This window comes from Nymphalis io, chromosome 11, assembly GCF_905147045.1.
Source record: "Nymphalis io chromosome 11, ilAglIoxx1.1, whole genome shotgun sequence".
NCBI lineage: Eukaryota > Metazoa > Arthropoda > Insecta > Lepidoptera > Nymphalidae > Nymphalis > Nymphalis io.
In genome coordinates, this window is record NC_065898.1 from 6,255,209 (window position 1) to 6,275,026 (window position 19,818).

Sequence of the window (19,818 nt, forward strand, 5' to 3'; positions counted from 1 at the left end):
TTTCAGTTGATTTCGATAGAACTAGTATTATACTTAAAACGATCATTCACTCGACTGCAATCATTCGTCAATCAACTAGTACTCGTTTAGTTAACCTTAAACATTTACTTTCAACTAGTAGACTGCGAAGGTGATGAATAATATATTTTATATCGGTATCTGTAGTTTGTATGTATCGGGGAAGGAGAACACGTAATATTATGAAAAATGAACCAACAAAATCTCCTAGTACACCTACTTACTGGAGCCCTGGTGATCTTTTACCATTTTCATTCCTAAATTCGATTGCTCAAGTTCTATCAGTAATTGAAAATTTCAGATAGAGCGCGACTTCTCTTATGCGGTGTGTCGTGAGTGAATAATAATACAAAACTCGTATGTTGATTCAACACAATTGTAAACTTCCTTCTGGCAGTTCTTTAATGGACAGTGAATATACTACTTTATTATCCAGAAATACGTTTTTAGATACGAAATATCACCTTCTTATAATTTATTTTTTCAAAGTAAATTAATTCATTATGTAAGTTACTCTAATAAGCACTTAGAATCGAAATATAAGACAGGTAGAATCGTCGGGCACAGCTGATGCAATATTTATTTGCTTTATATTTGCTTATTGATCTGAAAACGATTATGATAAAAATCTGAAATTTGAGTCTAATGTTAGTTCATAATTTTTGTAGAATGACGTTATTATGAAAATTCTCATTAAAGTTTTATTTATTAATAGATACGTACCATCATCAAATGTTTCTATATGGTATAACAACTAAAATGAAATAAAACACAGGTAAAATTGCATAACGTATGTATTTTAATAATTATTTTAGTAGGTTATGTATATTTAGATACATTATCATACACTATTTACATATCTTTCTATTTGTTTTACGTTTATATTATAATATATTTTAAAACTCTAACACATACATGACACAATAGATACTAGCTTTACGTATATTCCAATACAAAACAACTAAATAAGTAAGTAAGTAGAGTTTAAAATTTTAAAAGTGGCTGTTTTTAATTCTACATATTTCACTATAATAACTTTATAATTTTATCAGAATCTCATTGGAGAAGATTATCTGTATATAATACAATTATGTTTGCAAACTATTATTACGTCTTTGGAATTACATCACCAAAACAGCTCAGGTTATGGTCACATATATAGAAAATTTTAAGGCGGGATTCATACGATAACGCTAAATTAAATAGAAGTACTATAATAACATCTAGAGTAAACACAAATAATAAAAATGTAGAAAGATCTACGCGTTTATCGTCATTATAAACTGTATCACTAAATATGTGCAAGTTACTCACGCGTATTACAGTACTACTATTACACCCTTAAATATGTTATAAATTATATTGTGTTTCTGCTGGGTTCACACGTATGACTCCGATTCTGTATCTGATTCTGAACAGCCCAGTGCTACAACCTTTTGTCCATTTTTTTCCGTACCATTAGGGGGATCTCTGTATAGAGGAGGTACTGACTTTGATCGAGATGCCTTGTCATCTTTGTTGACATGAACTGGTTGAAACTTTTTCAGAACCCTCTGGTAAACCATTTTTCTTGGTGGTACGGGTGGTGGCATGTGAGGCGGCTTCTTGCTGTTGTTATTCTTTTCTTTTTCCGAAGAATAATCAGGTTGCACAGACGTCGGTGTAGCTTTATAAATATCTGATGAAAACATATTATTTTTCTCTTCGTGGAAAATGTCTCTTCTGCGATTATAAACGGATGTATACAAGGGTTCAATGTACTGGGTAGTGTAGCAATTTTCAAAAGAGTTTTCGCTAGCTGTTGATTCTGTTGAACGGCTGTTAAATGAATTTTGCGGTTGGTACAGCGTATCATTACTGCTCGAGTCGCTTTGTAGAATAATATTTGCCAAGGACTTCGATTGATTTAATTTCGTATTATTATAGTTGCGGATCCTACATTTTTTATTTTCATCTGCGTTGTTGCTGTGAATATCGTCAACGTAAGCATAGGTGTTTTGTGAGTTTCCTGTATGTTTCTCCTTTTCTCTATTGTTTATCATCGAGAGGGTTATACAGTTTTTCGTACACATATGAGCAGGGTCAAATCGTCTCTTCCGACAACAATTCACGATGTTTATTTCGTAATTAGCATTACGAGTTTTGTCCGCGACGTTACTGTGCCCATCTTCATTAACCTCTAAGCTCTTCGTCCTCGCTGCTTGACGAGACCAGTCATTTCTTATAAAAATGGTGGCTGCCGGTGTTGTTTTTTCATCTGATTTGTTTTGCGAGGATTCCCCTGAATTTTTATTCATATGGCCATAACTTTTTTCGTTAGAGCAGGGATTTATTTGACTGTTATAGTTAGCACTCTTTTTTTCCCAACCTGTGTACACACGAGAATAGTTCATATTCGATAACATATCCGCATGTGATTGGTATTGGTTTTGTCGCTGAATATTTTCTGTGAACATAGCAAGGTCATGAATATTACTGTAAACAATATTCTCTTGGCTGGAGACCAAGTCGCGTTTATTATCAACTGCCTCTTGTTTTGATTCTAATAGATTATCAGAACTCTTTGCTCTGTTGAAATTCTTGTTCGTTATAGTCTGGTCAGCTTCTTGAGATTCTGCGTACATACTGTACACTTTTGAAGTTCTGGCTGCCTTTGAAACATTACTCCTCGGAGGTTTTTGGGGTTCCAAGCCTGTAATATACTTCGCAGGACTTTGACCATAGATATCAGCTGTTGAACGATGTACTGCAGTCTTAGAGATGTAATTTCTTTCATCGATTCCGTTCCCCATCCCAACGTTAATGGAGTTATGTACATATCTTTCTGACATATACGGCATTGTATAAAGTTCCTCATTCACAGTGCTATATAATTCCGCTTTGTTAGAATAAATATTTTGCTGTCTTTGATTTACTTGAGGAAGACCATTAACATTGTGATTTTCAGCATTGTATCTTGGTAATAATTTTGGATCTTGTAAATTGCAAGTTGGGGCAGAAAGGCTATGTAGTATGTTTCTTGGAGCTGGACTGTTGCCTCCGTTGCTATTTGAATCATCTTCTGAAAGTGTTAACCCCGAGTCTCGGCTAAGCGATAGTTTTTCTTTTCTGGGTGTTGATAATTCCATTGAATCTAACGATATTCCAACTGAATGGAGGCTGTCGCTTTCCTCGGCGCCTGAATCAAGAAGTGCATTGGAGGATTCAGGGCTACCGTTTCCAAGAAGTCCAGCAATTTGTGGCCCAAATAAGGCCTCTGCTTTTACTATAAGTAATTCGACTACCATTGGCACTGCTTTGGGAGCTTTGTCACAGGGAACGTTTGGCCACAATAGACTCGGACCAACGCATACTCCTAAGTTCATTGGGCACATGAGATTTATATTAGATTTTTTAGCGATTGCTTGCAAAAGGCATACGAAGTATGTTAGCATATTGTAGTGAGATTTCGGAAGTTTCAACAGCAAAGAGCGTACAGCCGCAACTTTTTCTGCTGGAGGTAAACCTGAAAAAATAATAGTTATTAGTATATGTAAATATGTTATGTTTATATAATATCCTCTCAACTTTCAAACATTACAATCTTTAAAAAATGTGGATGACAATTCAATGTCCAATCAAAAGAAGGTACATCATATTTGAAAACTGTATCTATATTTTTTTTACTACATCCGGAAACTTACTAAGCACTTGCAGCCATGAGGGGTAAAGATCGGCAGCAAGTAAAGGCTGTGGTAACGCACGGAAGAATTCTTTAACGAGTGCTGCCAGAAGCAGAACGGGAGCTCGTTCCAGCTCAGCGCAACCCTCCGCCCACGGGCCCAGCGTGTCCAACTGAAACAAAAAAATGATTTTTAATTTATTTATGTTCAGCGTCATAAAATGACTTACAAAGTCTATATTAAGCAATAAAATGCAAAAACACAAAATAAAGAAAGATTTTTAATAGTAACAAAACAATATAGTAAGTACATAAGCTGTTTTTCTATTCCAACATTCTTAATGAGCTCATAAAAGATTGAAGACAGAATGAGTATGAAAATAAAAACTGTGTTGATTATAAGAGGTTTTTATCTCTACCTTATCTCTCAGCAATCGTAAGGCCTTTGCGTTGGCGCTTCTACGGAAAACGCCATGAGTGAGGGGCGCGGCGACTCGCAGGCGGCGCAGAGCGTGCAATAACGCGGGAGGAGGAGTTCCGTTGCACAGGCGAGTAAGTGCCACGCCAAAGAGCCGACCGCCACGACGTAGCAGACGTAGACCACGTCCGGGGGTAGCGTTTGTGCTGTTAACATCATTTATATTGTTAGAAATTTACACATATATACATATTTCAATACGTTTTTTTTTGCTACACTATTTATGCCTTTGCGTACTATTTCAATTTAGTTTTCATTGGTTTACCTTTTTAACCCTTGATTTTTCTTTCTTAATTCGAAGACCAGTCCACATGGATTATTTTTAGCATTAACGTGTTCCAAATCGAAACCGTCTTCGTTCGAAAGCGTTTGTCTTATTCGTGACATCTGAAATGATAATTATATTTGAGTTTAAGTTTAAAGTGTATTACATAAAACAACATTATCAAAATTTTACATCATCCAATCAATCACCTGAACAGCGTGAGGTCGCTCTATACCCTGAAGTGAAGCGGGAGCCGTGTCCCGTCCGGCTCGCACGCAGAGCGTAAAGTCTGCCGCAGCTCCCCACCTCCCTTCATCACTCTCGCCTTCCGGCTCGTGTTCCCCTTCACCATCACCACCGTTTTGTAGCACGTGCAATGCTTGGCGGATCACGCAACGGGCGTTCATTTCAGGACTTATGGCTACAGTTTTGCACTGAAACAAACGGTTATTTTATTATTATAATTTCCAAAGAATAAAATAAACTATTATAAAAAATTAAATAACTTATTCAAGTGATAAGTTTTGTGTTGTCATAAATTATTAAAAAGATTTTTTTTTGTAAAATGTGAATGCTTAAATCTCTACATGGTTTGCGAGCTATTTTCGTCGCATACTAATAAGTGTTTATTTTAATTTCTTCATTTGATCTGCAAGAATCTTTGTGTAACTTTCGCAAAAACATTCACTTTAGAGACGTGATACGAATAACAATAAACTCAGGATATGTGGATGGGAATATCCGTGAAAGAGAAACGAATGAAAGTTTTTTTTTTGTTTCAACATGACGTAGCAGATGTAATAGTTGTCAAGAATAAAACTTTTCCATGATACTTACGAATTCTATTGAGCTAGTCAGATCCTTATAGAAAATCTGAACATTCGTTGACTTTGGTTCAGATGCCAGCTGGACATTTAAGGCACTTTGTATTTTCCTGAAATAACATAAAACAATATATATCTCTCACCATCAAAACATTATTTTTAAGTTTTATCTTAAATATGTGTTTTCTAGAAAATTTACCTGTGCCAGGTGTCTCTGGCAGCTTGTGTAGGGTATGTAGCGAGGTAGTTTGTGACACCAGTGGCATTCGGCCATCCGATGAGAAACCCTGTGTCATCAGTTTCAGGCAAAGATAGCCATAACTCGGCCAGCCTTACACTCTCCTTAAGCTTAAAGCAGTTTGTGCCTCTAGCCTTGCCTACTAAGAGAAGGTCACTAAAGAGAAATAGGTGGCGATCTAACGGTGGGGAGGTTGAACCAAGTGGACACAGTTGCACAGGAGCTTCCATTATGAAAGTGCGGGGTGACAACGAGCTTGTGTTACCGCCGCCGATACCACCAATGTCCAAACTTGGCCGCTTTCGAAGACTCTTCGACTTCTGTAATATAAAAAAAATATTATTAATAATAGGTTTTATTGGATTTTAATATATAATGAAAACTTTTTATTTTTTTAGAAGTATTAGATTTTACATTATCAAACAATACTAACGCAGTATATTATGTTTTATTAAATAATAATTAATAAGACTACAGCTATTGAGGTGTTGAACAAATTCGAAATGTTACCTGCGCATGGTGCGAAGCGAGAGCGGCGGGTGCGTCAGCGTCGTGCAGAGCGAGGTAGTCGTGCGGAAAGAGGTCTTGCACGCGCTCTAGGTCAGAAAGACGAGCCGCGCGCCGTCTCGCGCAACCGCCGCCCACAAGACGCTCATACTGCGCTAGACGCTCAATCTAAAACAAATAATATAAGTCGATCAATATGATTCTTGTTTTTCATAATATCTTTTAAGAAAATAATTAAAGTTGATTTTTAAACCTACATTTAATAAGCATCAACAAGTCCTATATAAATAAAACAACTTCAATATAATAATCTTATAGAGACAATTTATGTCGAGTTTGATATATTTCAAGTCGAGATAATTTGCTAAGTTACTTGCACTAGGAAATATGTGAGTTCCAGGATTACAGCGCCAGCGGCTCAGTTTGATGTATGGTGATATTTCAACTATGCGGCTACCCGAGGCATTCGACCATTACTTCGAATTATGAGCCACTACTTACGCTCGCATGATAAATAAATTATAGCAGCTATTTGAATTAACAGATATAATGCGATAAGGAGTTGAATAAGAAACTTAATTTCCGTTTATACTTTATGCTTCATTAGCGAGTGGTATTGTAAGGTAACGATACAAATCTATATTCTAATGGCATACGGAGTCCTGAGGGAGACTTCCCGAGCGCACGACGCCCTCTCAAGCGTGTCCGCGACAAAGCCACTGTATTATAACACGGCACAGACCGTGAGAGTTCTTACTATTCATTGTATGCACCTACAGATGTAAATTATCAATACGACTTTAAAGAGCACTTCACTATTTATAGATAATATATTAAATAAAACATTGTATTCGTATACTTTATTCAAAATACCACGATAAAGTTGAGAAAAGTTTTTTTACATTAAAGGGATAACTTATGTTTACTAAAGTTGTACTATAGAAACCACTAAATCAACCAAGTGCTGCTTATTGGATCGCGAAATAGCTGACGTTGACCTGTGACTAATGAAAGACATCAACGGGTTTACCGACGTCATTATTCCTTCTGAGAACGCTCAACATTCCGCTTATCATCATCGTAATAAATTATTGTACTCTTGAGATGATTTGTTAACATTTTGATAATTTAGAATATGTTAGCGAGAATAGATTAAGGTCGTCTTACTTAAATAATCCGATGTAAGTACTTACAACCGAGGTACTTAACGGTTTAAATTCTTTAGAACTTCAGTTAAGGTAGAATAGTATTTGTTTTTTCAATCGTGCATGAAAAGTAATAAAAAATTTAAAAAAAAAAACGATGTTATCTTTTGTAACAAATCGTTCCTTAACAATTAATAATAATAATTTGAAACTATTCGTATATAAAAACATAAATGGACGCTATCAATCAAAATTCTTTCGCGTATAATAATACCTCACAATTTTTCCAATGGATTGACTTCTGACAGCTTGCAAAAAATTAAAAGCGCTATTAATGCTGAGGATAAAGTGCGGGCACATGACATGGAGTTATTGTGTTGTAAGTAATTGTACATATGTCAGTGTATTGTCATTAAAGCAGTAGCTCTCATTTCTTTAAGTACAAGGTTCAAAATGCAAGTCCAATTTCTATTTATTCTGTCGCCTAACATACGACCGCGATCAGATGTTGAGCATCTTATACGAACGGACAAGTCCGTTACATGATCCAATTTGTGGCGATTACATCAATACACATGATAAGTATGTTAGTTTTTTTTGATAACGACTAATTTACGATCATTATCAATATCGGGCCATGTTTGCTTGTGATATATTATGGTTGCCATGGAACTTGCGCGCTTTCTTTGATTACATATATTGGTCTATTTTTATAAGATTATTCGTAGGAAAAAACCAAGAATTTAAATGTGGGTAAGTTGTCGTTATACGTATATGAAAGTGCAGGACTTTATAATCTCACATTGTATTCGTATCGTTAAAAATACCAAAAGGATGAAAGTTACAACGGTATGCAGTTTTTATCTCTTTTAAGCCACTTCAAAAAGAACACATACATGTTTTGTTTTCAAATCAACAGCTAACAAAGATTAAAAGCTGACAAAGGTAGTTCGATGATAAAAATTGTCTATTATAATGTAATTTTAGTGAATTCTAAATATTTTCCAAATAGGATTGTTTACTCGATAATCGACACCTGAATCTGGTTAAGTACCAAGAATTCGAAACATCACAAATAAACACGTAAAGCTTATCTTGAACGTAACATGAAACTGCACTTTCTAAGTCAAATGTTTACTTCGGAGTAAGTGGAGATGGTAATGTTAGTTTTTAGATAACGAGCCAACTGTCCTAAAATACCGAAAAAACATGCGCGTGCGCTACCCGTGCTTTATGGTCATCTGCTTTTTACAAATTAGGTATACGTGTCTAGATTTTTTCTTTCAATTGATTTGCACAAATAAAATTATTATTAAAAAAATACAATCGATCCATCGAAGCAATTTTCTTTTTATGTTCTTATATGGTATATATAAGGAGTTATTTAATTAGAAGCTATTTAAAATATTTTACCCTTTGTGTCTGTATATATTTGTATCAGCATTCTGATTTACTTACATTAATGGAAACCCTGTTCAATGTAAGTATTCCGAGAATTGTATTAGATAAGTTTCTATAAACGATTCAGTTTATTGGAATCTGCAAGTTATTCCTGACAAGTTAATGTTGATCGGAAACTGTGAAGGTTTGCCGGTTGGGCAGGCATAAAATAATTTACTTAGACTAGCTATGTTACCTTTCACTTTCTTACACGTAACACGCATTTGAACGCGCCCTTCGTTTATTATAATTATCTTTTCGTTTTGTTGACACAATTATACGACATTGCCGAAAGGCGTGGAAAGACGAAAGTCGACGCGTTCTGAGACATCACGTAACGTTAGTTTATTTAAGCGAAACTAATGTTTGTTATATTACGCAACGATGCTTTTTCGTCTTAATCAGTGAATCATTAATGTGTTTTAAGTGACCAGTTATTTATAATTACACAGAGATAATTCTTTTATTGTGAAAAAAATTTAGCAAACGATTTTTGAGGCCCTTATATGTAATGGTTATATGGAAGGATTGCTAACACACATACCTATTCTCTTTTAAAATGAGCATCTCCTATACTAATTTTTCGATTTCTGTTATTGATTCAATCACCCGTCTAGAGAGATAACTTCAACCAACTCTCGAACTTGTTTAAATCGTGGTTACCAATAAGTTCAATACCAATAGTACCAATAGTAGTTTGAGCAGATTCGCCATCCCTGATCAAAAACTTTGTTGCAGTGCGATATTTTCTTTTCTTTATAGCTTTATTCCAGATCAACTTATTTTAAGACGTGGTGTAAATATATTATTAAGTTCCCAATTACAATGATACCAAGTTATTTAAGTTTATGCCTAGCCCTTCCCTTTTCCGCAATATATTGTTATCATATATAACTAAATATGTAATTATTGACACGCTATTAAGTGGAATTGCTTAATTACAAGATTATTTCTGTAAGTAAATTTACTGTTTGATGGTTATTAACGGTAAGAAATTCAAAGTTCAGAGCTTAACTGTTACAGGTTCGCAGAAAGCAATAATTAGGGCGTGATTCACTTGGAATGTAAGACGGCCGCCGGCAGCCGGCGTCGAATTCAAACGTGGCCTACGAAGGAATTCAGCAACATTGCTTAGATAAAACTGTTAAGATTAAGCAATATTTGTTTAATTTTTTTAAAAGAAAAGTGTGAGTCTATATAATCTGTTTTTACTACATTCAAATGGACGACTTAACTTACATAAGTTTTTATAAAAAAAAGCGACCTCATCTAAATGCATAAATTTTATCGGCCGGTAAAATATATTCTTGAACTTTTATCAAAATGACATCGCAAAAGGTCGGGACACGACGGGTCGCTGTGGCATATATTTTCGCCATTGTTGTTGATACCAAAAAACTGTAAACTTGCCAATTCATCTCCGGTGAAAACAAGCCTTTTGCGATCACTAAATGATAATTTTTTTAAAGGCACCAAATAAAACAAGGCAAAAAGAACTCGGCATGTGTTCAAAAACAATAATTATATATTATTATTAACCCCAATAAAGTTTTCAAATATAGATATTTAGTCCAGGCATTCTTGTATATAATAAATTGTTTTAAATCACAAAAATATCCAGCATATGGCAGACGGAGATAAATATAATGAATATTAAAAGTCAAAGAGTAATTACGACTCGCCGTTATCATAAATCATAAAGAAAGTAATGCTGCTCCCAAATAAGATATCAAGCGTGGAATTCTCGATAGGGAATGATGTAGGACTGTGGTGAATCAAAATAATGGATTCGGACTGAATCACGACGATATCGAGGCCATTGACCTTCTTACTGCACCCTCTTGTCTCCTCCGACAATCGTTTTTAATAAGACAAAACAGTCGTTGAAAAGTTCATAAATTCTTTAACAAAAATTTCTTTCCTCAAAGCTCAAATAATATTACATCATGCTACGTTTTGTGATAAAAAAGAAGGCAATTCAATATATACTAGATTAAAGAATAAGTCCTCAAGAGAACATGCTGTAAAATTTCATCATCGTTTAAGATGAACAAATAAGAAGTGAAATGTACTTTGCTTTGTGTGATAGCTATGTTAATTTTACAACATACACAATAGCAGCCTCTTTGAATGCGCTAGAAGTAAGATATCAACGGGCACATGTTAATTTAGCCCACATTTGACCCTAGTTTGTACTAAGAACGTGTAATGAATGAACAAAGTTCGTGTTTTATTTGTTCTTAAAAGGCTGTAGGTGATAAACTTTAAAACTAAATATGCTTTTATCGACATATAATATAAACAATTCATCTTAAATATCATGTTTCTTGTGTTCGTAATTAAACTGACTGTTCGATTTGGAACACTGCGATGAATTGCAATTTGGTGTCAGAAAAACATACGTATTAGTTGTACATACCCAGATGAGCCTGAACTAAAAATCTAAATAAAATACATACGTATCCATAACATCCGTAAAACAATTCGGATACAGATATCACTTATAATGTGTATGTGTGTTGTAAATGTTAGTTCATACAGCAAAAATACAAAGATTTATCATAACATAACAGATTGGCTAATCACCCCGGGATATGTCGGCTTCGAAAGGCTAAATAAAACCTATCAATTTTTAATCCAATCTCATCTTTAGTAACTATTGGTACATAGGTTAAACGGACATATCTATTGCCTAACAATTAAATGGCAAGCGCATAGAATACGCATCATTACACATTGACAAAACAAAATCGTTCGAAAATATTCGTTTGAGTGACGGCACATCAAATCGGTTTATGTAATGATTAGGGTTACAATGGAGCGAGTCAATCATGCGTTGGAGACGATTTAAATAAGTCCAAGGGAGAAAGTACATTGCCTCGGGTTTAAGGCGACGACGTTGAGGATGATTGTATGATGTTACAGTATAAGCTTAATTGAGGAGGCTCAGAATCATGCCCCTAGACCTTAATGTTGTAGCAACAGCGATAATACGCTACATTCGTGAACCATACTCGCTTCATTAGATAGACGATCGGACATTTCAATTCGCTTAAAGCACTAAGCTGGTCACCAGTTATGTAAGAATACATATTAAAGTTTTATAAACTATTACATACAGCGATCGTAACGACTTTTATTACGTGACTATTAACGATGCATTTAAAAATGTCAACGTTTATGGTTTTAGTTAGTTATGCAATAATCGTATTACTTAGATGGAAATAATTTATCTCCCGAAACCCGAATGGGCTCTTAAGAATAAAATCCAATACCGTTAAAAATTTTGAGCGGATTTGTGTCAACTCGTGATACATTGGTCCGATACCCCAGCAGTCAATTTATTGTCTGTCAGTATAAATTTAAAACGTATTATAGTGTAAGGAATTTAAACTAAAGAAGTTGTTAAGCTGCTAAATTAAGGAGGCGATACAGTGTATTTAAAATTTAAAACTGATTGAGCAAGAACAGTTCGCTTTAATTTTATGATCTTAATGATTCCTCATACGATATTATAATAATAAATAATTCAAGATTTGTTTAATTTATTTGAAGCGATGAAAATGAGTGTAGTCATCGAGAAGCAGTAAAACGGCAGTAAACTATTGGTAACTCACCGTTTCCCGCTTTCACCTTGCGCAACATTGTTTTTCAATGATTTATTTTACTTCATAGACTGACACATGTGATGGTTAAACATATTAAGCTCTTAACATTCTTCTTTTATATGATTGAATGATTTTAGTAATGTACATAATTTTGTAATTATCTACATACTAAAGATAATTTTAAGGAATCTAACATAAAATAAAATTAATTAAAAAAAAACAAATAAAAATATAGACCGATATAATTCATACAGCAACGATCGACTAATTTATGTTAGTATTTTTATTTTTACTCTACTCTGAACCTCATCGTTTAGCTAATATGGAGAAAAAAATATATTAGAAGTACTTATTTTATATGTTAAAAACGAGAGAGCGACAAATTTATTGATAAGGAAATTAATTCTGCATATTGCATGCAACATCTATTGTCCCACTTTTCTTGTTACGTAAGCATTTTTATCGCAGAAATGTATTCACATTAGAAATGTGTGATAAATGTGGATGTCGACGACTTACAAGTTGCGTGTAGGAAGAATGAGTGGTCACTAATATTTCGAAACAATACATCAATATATCATTGAACTTTTCGTTACGTAAATTATATCTATATTGTTCTAAAAACGATCCAAGATTTTCACGTGATGATTGACTATTAAATTTATGATCACGTTAATGTTCGGAATGACATCACAAAAGGCATTGGATGAAAGCCAAAAGAAATATAAACTTTCCACATGAAAATTTATTTGAGGGGCTAATTAATGACCTTATATAATAATCGATTGTATATAATTAAATTAATAATAATATGATTATATAATTTCTTACAATCAGTCAAAATAAACATTTGTCATAAATTTATGGCTTAGTAGTAAATTTACATTTATATAATTTCAAAGACAACTTGTAACCAAATGAAGTGAAAAGGACAAGGTCCTCGCCTCGAATTCTACAATTATTTAATTCGCTTAAATTACAATAACAGTATATTTAACAACTGAACCTGTTTCCATTCAAGTCCAACGTATCAAAGGTGATCTTGACTATATGTTGTAATGCTTCTGGGAAATCGTACGATTACCTAATTGTTCTAAAATAAACACGTTTCAGAGAAAACGTGTACTTGTTATGTTTATGCGAACATCGGTTGGATGACAGGTGTATAATATTGTATAATATAGTTAAAAATATCATCGTATTATTTTTACATTTCCAGGTGCAGTCGCAAATATAACAAGGTCACATTGCTATAGTTAAACAAGATCTGGCTATTATAAATGCATGTGGTAACTAACACATAACAGCAATTCCACCTTTAAGAGCAAGTTTATATAAATTTGATATTTCAATTACTAAGAATAACACAACACAATATAAGTCAGATCATCTGGAAATTGTTTCGTAGGGAAGCTAACGCATTGTCCGTGGTTCCCGGAACATGATCCAAACACTGCGTGTAGTTAACCAAGCATAAATAAATAGAAACAATGTTTTCATTCTTATTCCAATCATCATAAGAACTATAATTGAAGCTTATACGTTTTACTGTCTAAATTTAGTTGATCGTACAGTGAAGAGTGACACCCACGAAATTAGCCCGCTTTGTGTGGATACGTCATTACATCATTATATTTTGGGGTTATTTTTTGTTGCTCTCGTGTATCTGGATATTAGTATATACCGCAAACTAATTATATGTAGGGTATACATAGATCATCTTAAAAATAAAATAATGATAGTTTGTCTATATCAACCATGTTTGATTAAAAACAAATGTTTGGGTTTAATATTTCTTTAAAAATTAAGATAGTTGAAGTAGTTACATGAAAGATAGATCTATGGTTAGAATACGTGAATACTAGTCGCGTTCAAACCCAGGCAAGCACCTCTGATTATACATGAGCTTAATATGTGCTTATAATTTATCCCTTTTTAGAGATGAGGGAAAACATCGCAAAGAAACTTGCATGCTTCGGATAAATTCTATAACGTTCACCAATCACAGATTCACCAATCCGCATTAGAGTAGCGTGGTGGAATTAAATCCTCTAAAGGATAGGCACCTTAGTGAATACAAAATGTGTATTTCATCTGACATGTGTCTGTTTCCTCGCTATGTTTTCCTTCACCGCTTAGTTGTTGTGTTTATGCGAACATTGGTTAACGAAATAAATTAACTTGGTAATTTAAAATAATTAAATAATCCACCCGCAGCAATAAGGCATACGTTTTGGGCATCAAATTAAAGTTAATTTACGATATTCGATTAATCCATTTTGCTTGATCGACTTAGTTAAAGTACTTGTGACTCAGAAGTTCCTTTGACATTGACATGTTATAGGAATGTGTTTATGCATATTAACATCGATGAATCCACGGCTAAGTCATCTTAAGTGTTGGTACGTATTAAATATATATTTTATTACGAAAATTAAAATATAAATTAGATAATTATATTATTTACTCTTGCTTAGATTATTTTAATGATTCAGTGATGAGTCATATATTTGGAAATTAACTAAATTTTAAAATTAACATTCCTCACAACTAAACTTGACAAGACAATATGGCTGTCCTAAAAAGAGGCTTTATTAAATTTGTCACGTACATAGCTTTAAATATCTACATCCTTTCGGGAACATCGAATATTTTTTACAGAATTTAAACTAACTTTAAAGAATTCCTACCGACTTTTGTTCAGTCTCTTTTGTGATAAGCAATTCGAAAATCAAAGGGCTTCAATAGCACAAACGTGCAGTCACCGCTGGACATCAATTAATGACTTTAAAACGTGGTAACATTAATAGTTTGAGTTAATGTCTGAATAAATTATTCCTCATTTCGTCTTAAAACAGCAAGTGATATATGTTGCTTTTAAGAACTTAAAGCGATAATAGAAAAAATAACTATTGTTCTAATCGATAATGAAATCACGTACTAAGTCTATTCAGTTAAAAATATTATTTTTGAGAGCAACGGAGAGTATATTCGTGCTTTATCGTAGTGTTCTTTAGATATTATGCAACTAGATAAAAACTAGATTTATCGTGTGTCCTCGATCTTTAAAATACAACCGAACTGGAGAAGTGTGATTTAACATAATGTGCAGAAATATCATTGCAAATGATTCCGCTTAACGTCGTGCGTTTGCGTTTTCAGTAACGCTACTTCCTACGTGATTTCATTATATTTTTGCGTTGTGTGGGAACCAATTGAGATGCACAACGATGTCGGGTCTATTAGAACTCGTCGATCGAGAATGCACCCAGAAACGGTGTTCCTTGAACATAGAACAATGGTTAGTAATTTTGTAATGTCTTCTTATTACTTGCCACGCATGCGCATGACGCAAGCTCAAACGTACACATTATTTCCATGTTCCTACTTCTAAGCTCATTATTCATACAAAGCTAGGCAATTTTAAATATAATCTCGTACGCGTTTGGATTCGCTAAATGACTATATTGTTTTAACATACGTCCCATTTAAATATAATGGATTTTGTATTAATATACAAGTGTTGTACTGGTTTGGTATGAGTGAATTGTTTAAGTTTACAGACGGTTAAGTCCAACAATTTAATATAATTGTATGTACTTATAATTCTAAAAATACAATGACATTACAGACAAACGTGTATTAGTAATTAAGATGGTCGTTAAATAGTTTACAATAAGAATGTGACGGAGACATGAAAAATGAAAAATTCCAATAACAACAGGGGGAATTCTAAAAGACTCGGACGCAAAAGTCTATGGAATTATTTTTAATAAAAAAACAAATAATGAATATTCCTTGTAAGCAATTTTAATAAGAAAAATTAAAGGTCTGCCCATAAACATGAAATATAAAGGATCAAATTTAAAAGCTTCCTGTTATTAAAAATCAATATAGAAAGCAATTAAAATGCCGTGCTAACTAGGATACCCTATCCCATCGTTACAGTCGTCGTTTATAATAAGAATTTATTGCTCGATTAATAAAGGGAATAAGCTTTTAATGTTTTATAGATCATAAGCTTTATCTTTATTACAAAATATTTTTTTCGACATTTTAATTCTAAATTACAATTGATTTAATATACTATATAAATTTTACATACACATTAGGTAAAAAAAACGCCATAGAGACATACCTAAGCCACCCCACGAACACGCGGGTGAAGGCGCGGACAGAAGTTAGTAAATATTATCTACAAATACAAATTAATCGTATTAATTGCTTAAGAAACTGTGATATTTTATAATATATTAAAAGTTATTTATGTGTAGGTATAATATCGCATTCTTGAATGTTTATAATATAATCTTTATTTAAAAATTCTAAATAATGCAGTCACGTTTAGAATACACGAATAGCATATTGATTGCTAGAATTATTTCATGAACAACTTGCTAAAGCAACATGTTATAAATACTGTTGTAATGTTGGTGTATTTAAGCAATCTTTAGTTAAAAATGCAATCACGCTTTATTTATAAGTAACAAACTGAAAATATCTCATAACTAGGCAAAGGGCTTCTTAAGGTAAGACTTGGTGCTTAGCCATACTTCTCCAATGCGAGTTGGTGAATAAGCTTGTGGCACAATTTCGCCCTTCTCGTCACATTTCGTCACTATGTTTACCTCTACTGCTAGGCAGTAGTACGAGAGGAATTATAAACACAAATTAAATCCATTCGAACTAGCAATCGTCAAATTAAGATTCACGTGTTCTAGCCACTGTGTCATCTCTGCTTTTTAATCTAAGTAAATAGAAATCTCAGTCATAGCGTTTTTTTAATATTTTTTTTAAGTTAATTTTTTTTAAGATAAAAAAATGCTAAATTGAATGTATTCTTATACAATAAAATTACGAAACAATTACGAAAGTAAAATCAATCGATCGAATCTTCAAATATGAAACGAGACTTGGTTGTGTAACATGTATAGTAACTAATTGTGGTGAGACACGCACCCCTATTATTATCCCATTTTGCCCCTGGAGTATTCATTCCGTCTATTCATTAAGCAATTACCGCTTCACAAATCAGGTAAAAAGAATATGTTTTATTTATATTTCTGGTGGCGCCTTGTTGTTTCAAATTGCATTGTTTATAAAACAGATATATCTTAAACCTATCTTTACATTATAGGTTAAAAGAAAATGTTATCTACGGACTTCCGAGAAAGGAGGTAAACGTATGTCGAATTTGACGTAAGATTTTAAATCTCCAAGCTTTCATTTTGTTGTGTTTATTAAAGAGTTTGTGTGAGTAAATTTTTAAAAAAATATTTTTTTACTCTTTCATACATTAGATCTTATTTTATTTTATCTCAATTGTTTTGATTATTGTAGTTTACTACATTATTTATAATGAAAGTCTTATTCGTAGAAGAAGCTTAATGATATCGAATCACAGTAACAGTAGATGTTTGTGATGTTTATTGCGAGTAATGTAAGCATAGCACTTTACACTTCAACATAAGTACCTACGCTATTTTATCTTGTGAACCTGAAGCCGACGTGTTCAGTTTTATTAGAAGAGAACATGATCCCAACCATGTCATTAAAAGACAATAAGCTCTATAATAACAGACCCCGTATGCACGGGCGGACTCCAACGATACATTTCTTTGAATATAATAAGTTGCATTATGAATTTATAACGAGGAATACAAGGAAAAACATATATTTTAATCCATTAACTAATTATCTTCTATTTCATCTATATAATAAGTATTAATATTAGTAAATTAATGTTAAAATTTAATTTATATTAAAATATTATAGTATATTACAATTATATTTAATATATAGTATCAAAACTTTGGCAACGCAAGGTTACAGTCAAGGCAGACGTGCTCCGATACTTGCTTAATTTAAATAAAATTTAGTTAACAATTTATTTTATGAACATAATTTAAAATAATTAATTTTATATAGATAACATTAATTTTTAAAATAATTTGCAAATAAGATTTAAAAATATAAAACACTTACATGCATCATAGATATAAATCACGTATGAAGGTAGTCCAAATAAATTCCACTAACACAACATTATAGCGTGGGTCATGCCCTACGCTTGTTTACACCGACCAATAATATTCGGACACGGGGACAGTCGCAGTCGTGCGTCTACAAGCGCCGCGCGTTCAGGACTGGTGTTGCGCGCCTTGGAACTTGCGCTCGCGCACGCACGCCACAAACGTATGCTCTTGCATGTGCAACTGGCTACCATAACAATGGGACTAATAAACGTCTTTTATAAATACTTTGGATTATTTAAACCTATTTTTATAACAGATGTAGTTCGATTCTATTACTGGTCCTACTATAGCAAAAAATATACAGGTCTAGATGGCCTCGTCGTCCTTGTCATTTAAGTTTTTGCAAACAAACTCGCTGTAACGAATATAAAAGCATTACTATATATTTATAGATCCATTTTTATAAATGACGCCAATTATTATTAAGATATGAACGATTCCTCTTACTAATTTTACGTAAATTTAATATCAAAGCTTTTGTCCTAAAGGCGTTTTTAAAATAAACATATAAAATAAACATATATACAGTATATTATATATATAATGTTGAGTAATAAGCAATATGAACATTTTTTTATAGTTTTCAAATAAAACTAATAGTTTTCAAGTAAATACAGTTAATTTTATTCAATATCTATATACAAATAATAAATCTAACTGATCGCTGTCTGTACATGGAAAATATATGAGTAAAACTATTACTGGGGGCCTTTATCAAAGCAATAGAACCCAAAACAATGATTGTTAGAATTTTTGTCTGTTTATCTATTTGTCTGTGCGTTTGTGGCCGCTAATCTTAGAAATGTGTAATGGATTTGAGTGCGGTTTTCACTAATGTATTGTGGCTAACTTCGTTTAAATTTAGTGTTTGTTTTATTTCAATCGGTTTATAATTAATAAAGTTATTTCAATTTTAAGAATCACGCCGAACATTTATTCGATACAATTGTTATAAAATAACTGTTCCTCCAATATAAGTTGAACTCAGATCTATATAATCAATCATATTAAATAGGATTCAGCTTATGTTAGTATATGTCATTAAACTCGCCCATGCGTAGATATATATGTCTATCTTTTAAGGTTGACTATAACCTTTTGTATAGTAATCAAATTTGTTCTAAAATAATGCATAATTTGCAGTCGTTTTTATAAAATATTAATTCTTATGAAAGATATCGAGATAAAACCATAGGTTAGCTAGGTATTTCGTTTCGTTGCCGCATATAGATTATAAATTTTTTTCATGGTTTTGTTAAATTTATACTTAGTCGGTTAGTTTGACAACTCAAGTTAAGCCTTAGATATATAGAAATAAAAATTAAAAAAGTTACTGTAGAAATCGTTACCGCGTGGAATGGTGGCAAGAAATCTAGCAGTATTACCTCTTTGAATCGCATTACCGATTCTCTGGGCGAAAAATGAACCAGTAAGTCGGTAAGTTGATAATAAGTAATTTAAAAAAAACAGATTTACGCTCTAGTTTTAAAAGTTCCTGTGAATCGTTTGCAGTCACAATAAATAAAGCACAGGAAAAACCATTTAAGTATATCGGAATAGATTTAAGGGAATGCTGTTTTTATTATAGCCATGAAAATA

The 19,818-nt window shown here is 32.9% G+C and overlaps 1 protein-coding gene across 1 annotated transcript in view; it reads right to left on the reverse strand.

Moving 5' to 3' along the window:
* Positions 1 to 794: 794 nt before the first annotated feature.
* The window catches only part of LOC126771706 (uncharacterized), a 109,635-nt gene continuing 90,611 nt past the window's right edge, over positions 795 to 19,818 (reverse strand). The window contains exons 4-11 of the mRNA XM_050491727.1: positions 5,995 to 6,159; positions 5,446 to 5,804; positions 5,260 to 5,356; positions 4,632 to 4,856; positions 4,423 to 4,544; positions 4,099 to 4,303; positions 3,702 to 3,852; positions 795 to 3,523 (exon numbers count right to left, since the gene is read on the reverse strand). Of these exons, the coding sequence (XP_050347684.1) occupies positions 1,398 to 3,523; positions 3,702 to 3,852; positions 4,099 to 4,303; positions 4,423 to 4,544; positions 4,632 to 4,856; positions 5,260 to 5,356; positions 5,446 to 5,804; positions 5,995 to 6,159 (3,450 nt within the window). The 3' untranslated portion in view covers positions 795 to 1,397. The remainder of the gene's footprint in view (positions 3,524 to 3,701; positions 3,853 to 4,098; positions 4,304 to 4,422; positions 4,545 to 4,631; positions 4,857 to 5,259; positions 5,357 to 5,445; positions 5,805 to 5,994; positions 6,160 to 19,818) is intronic.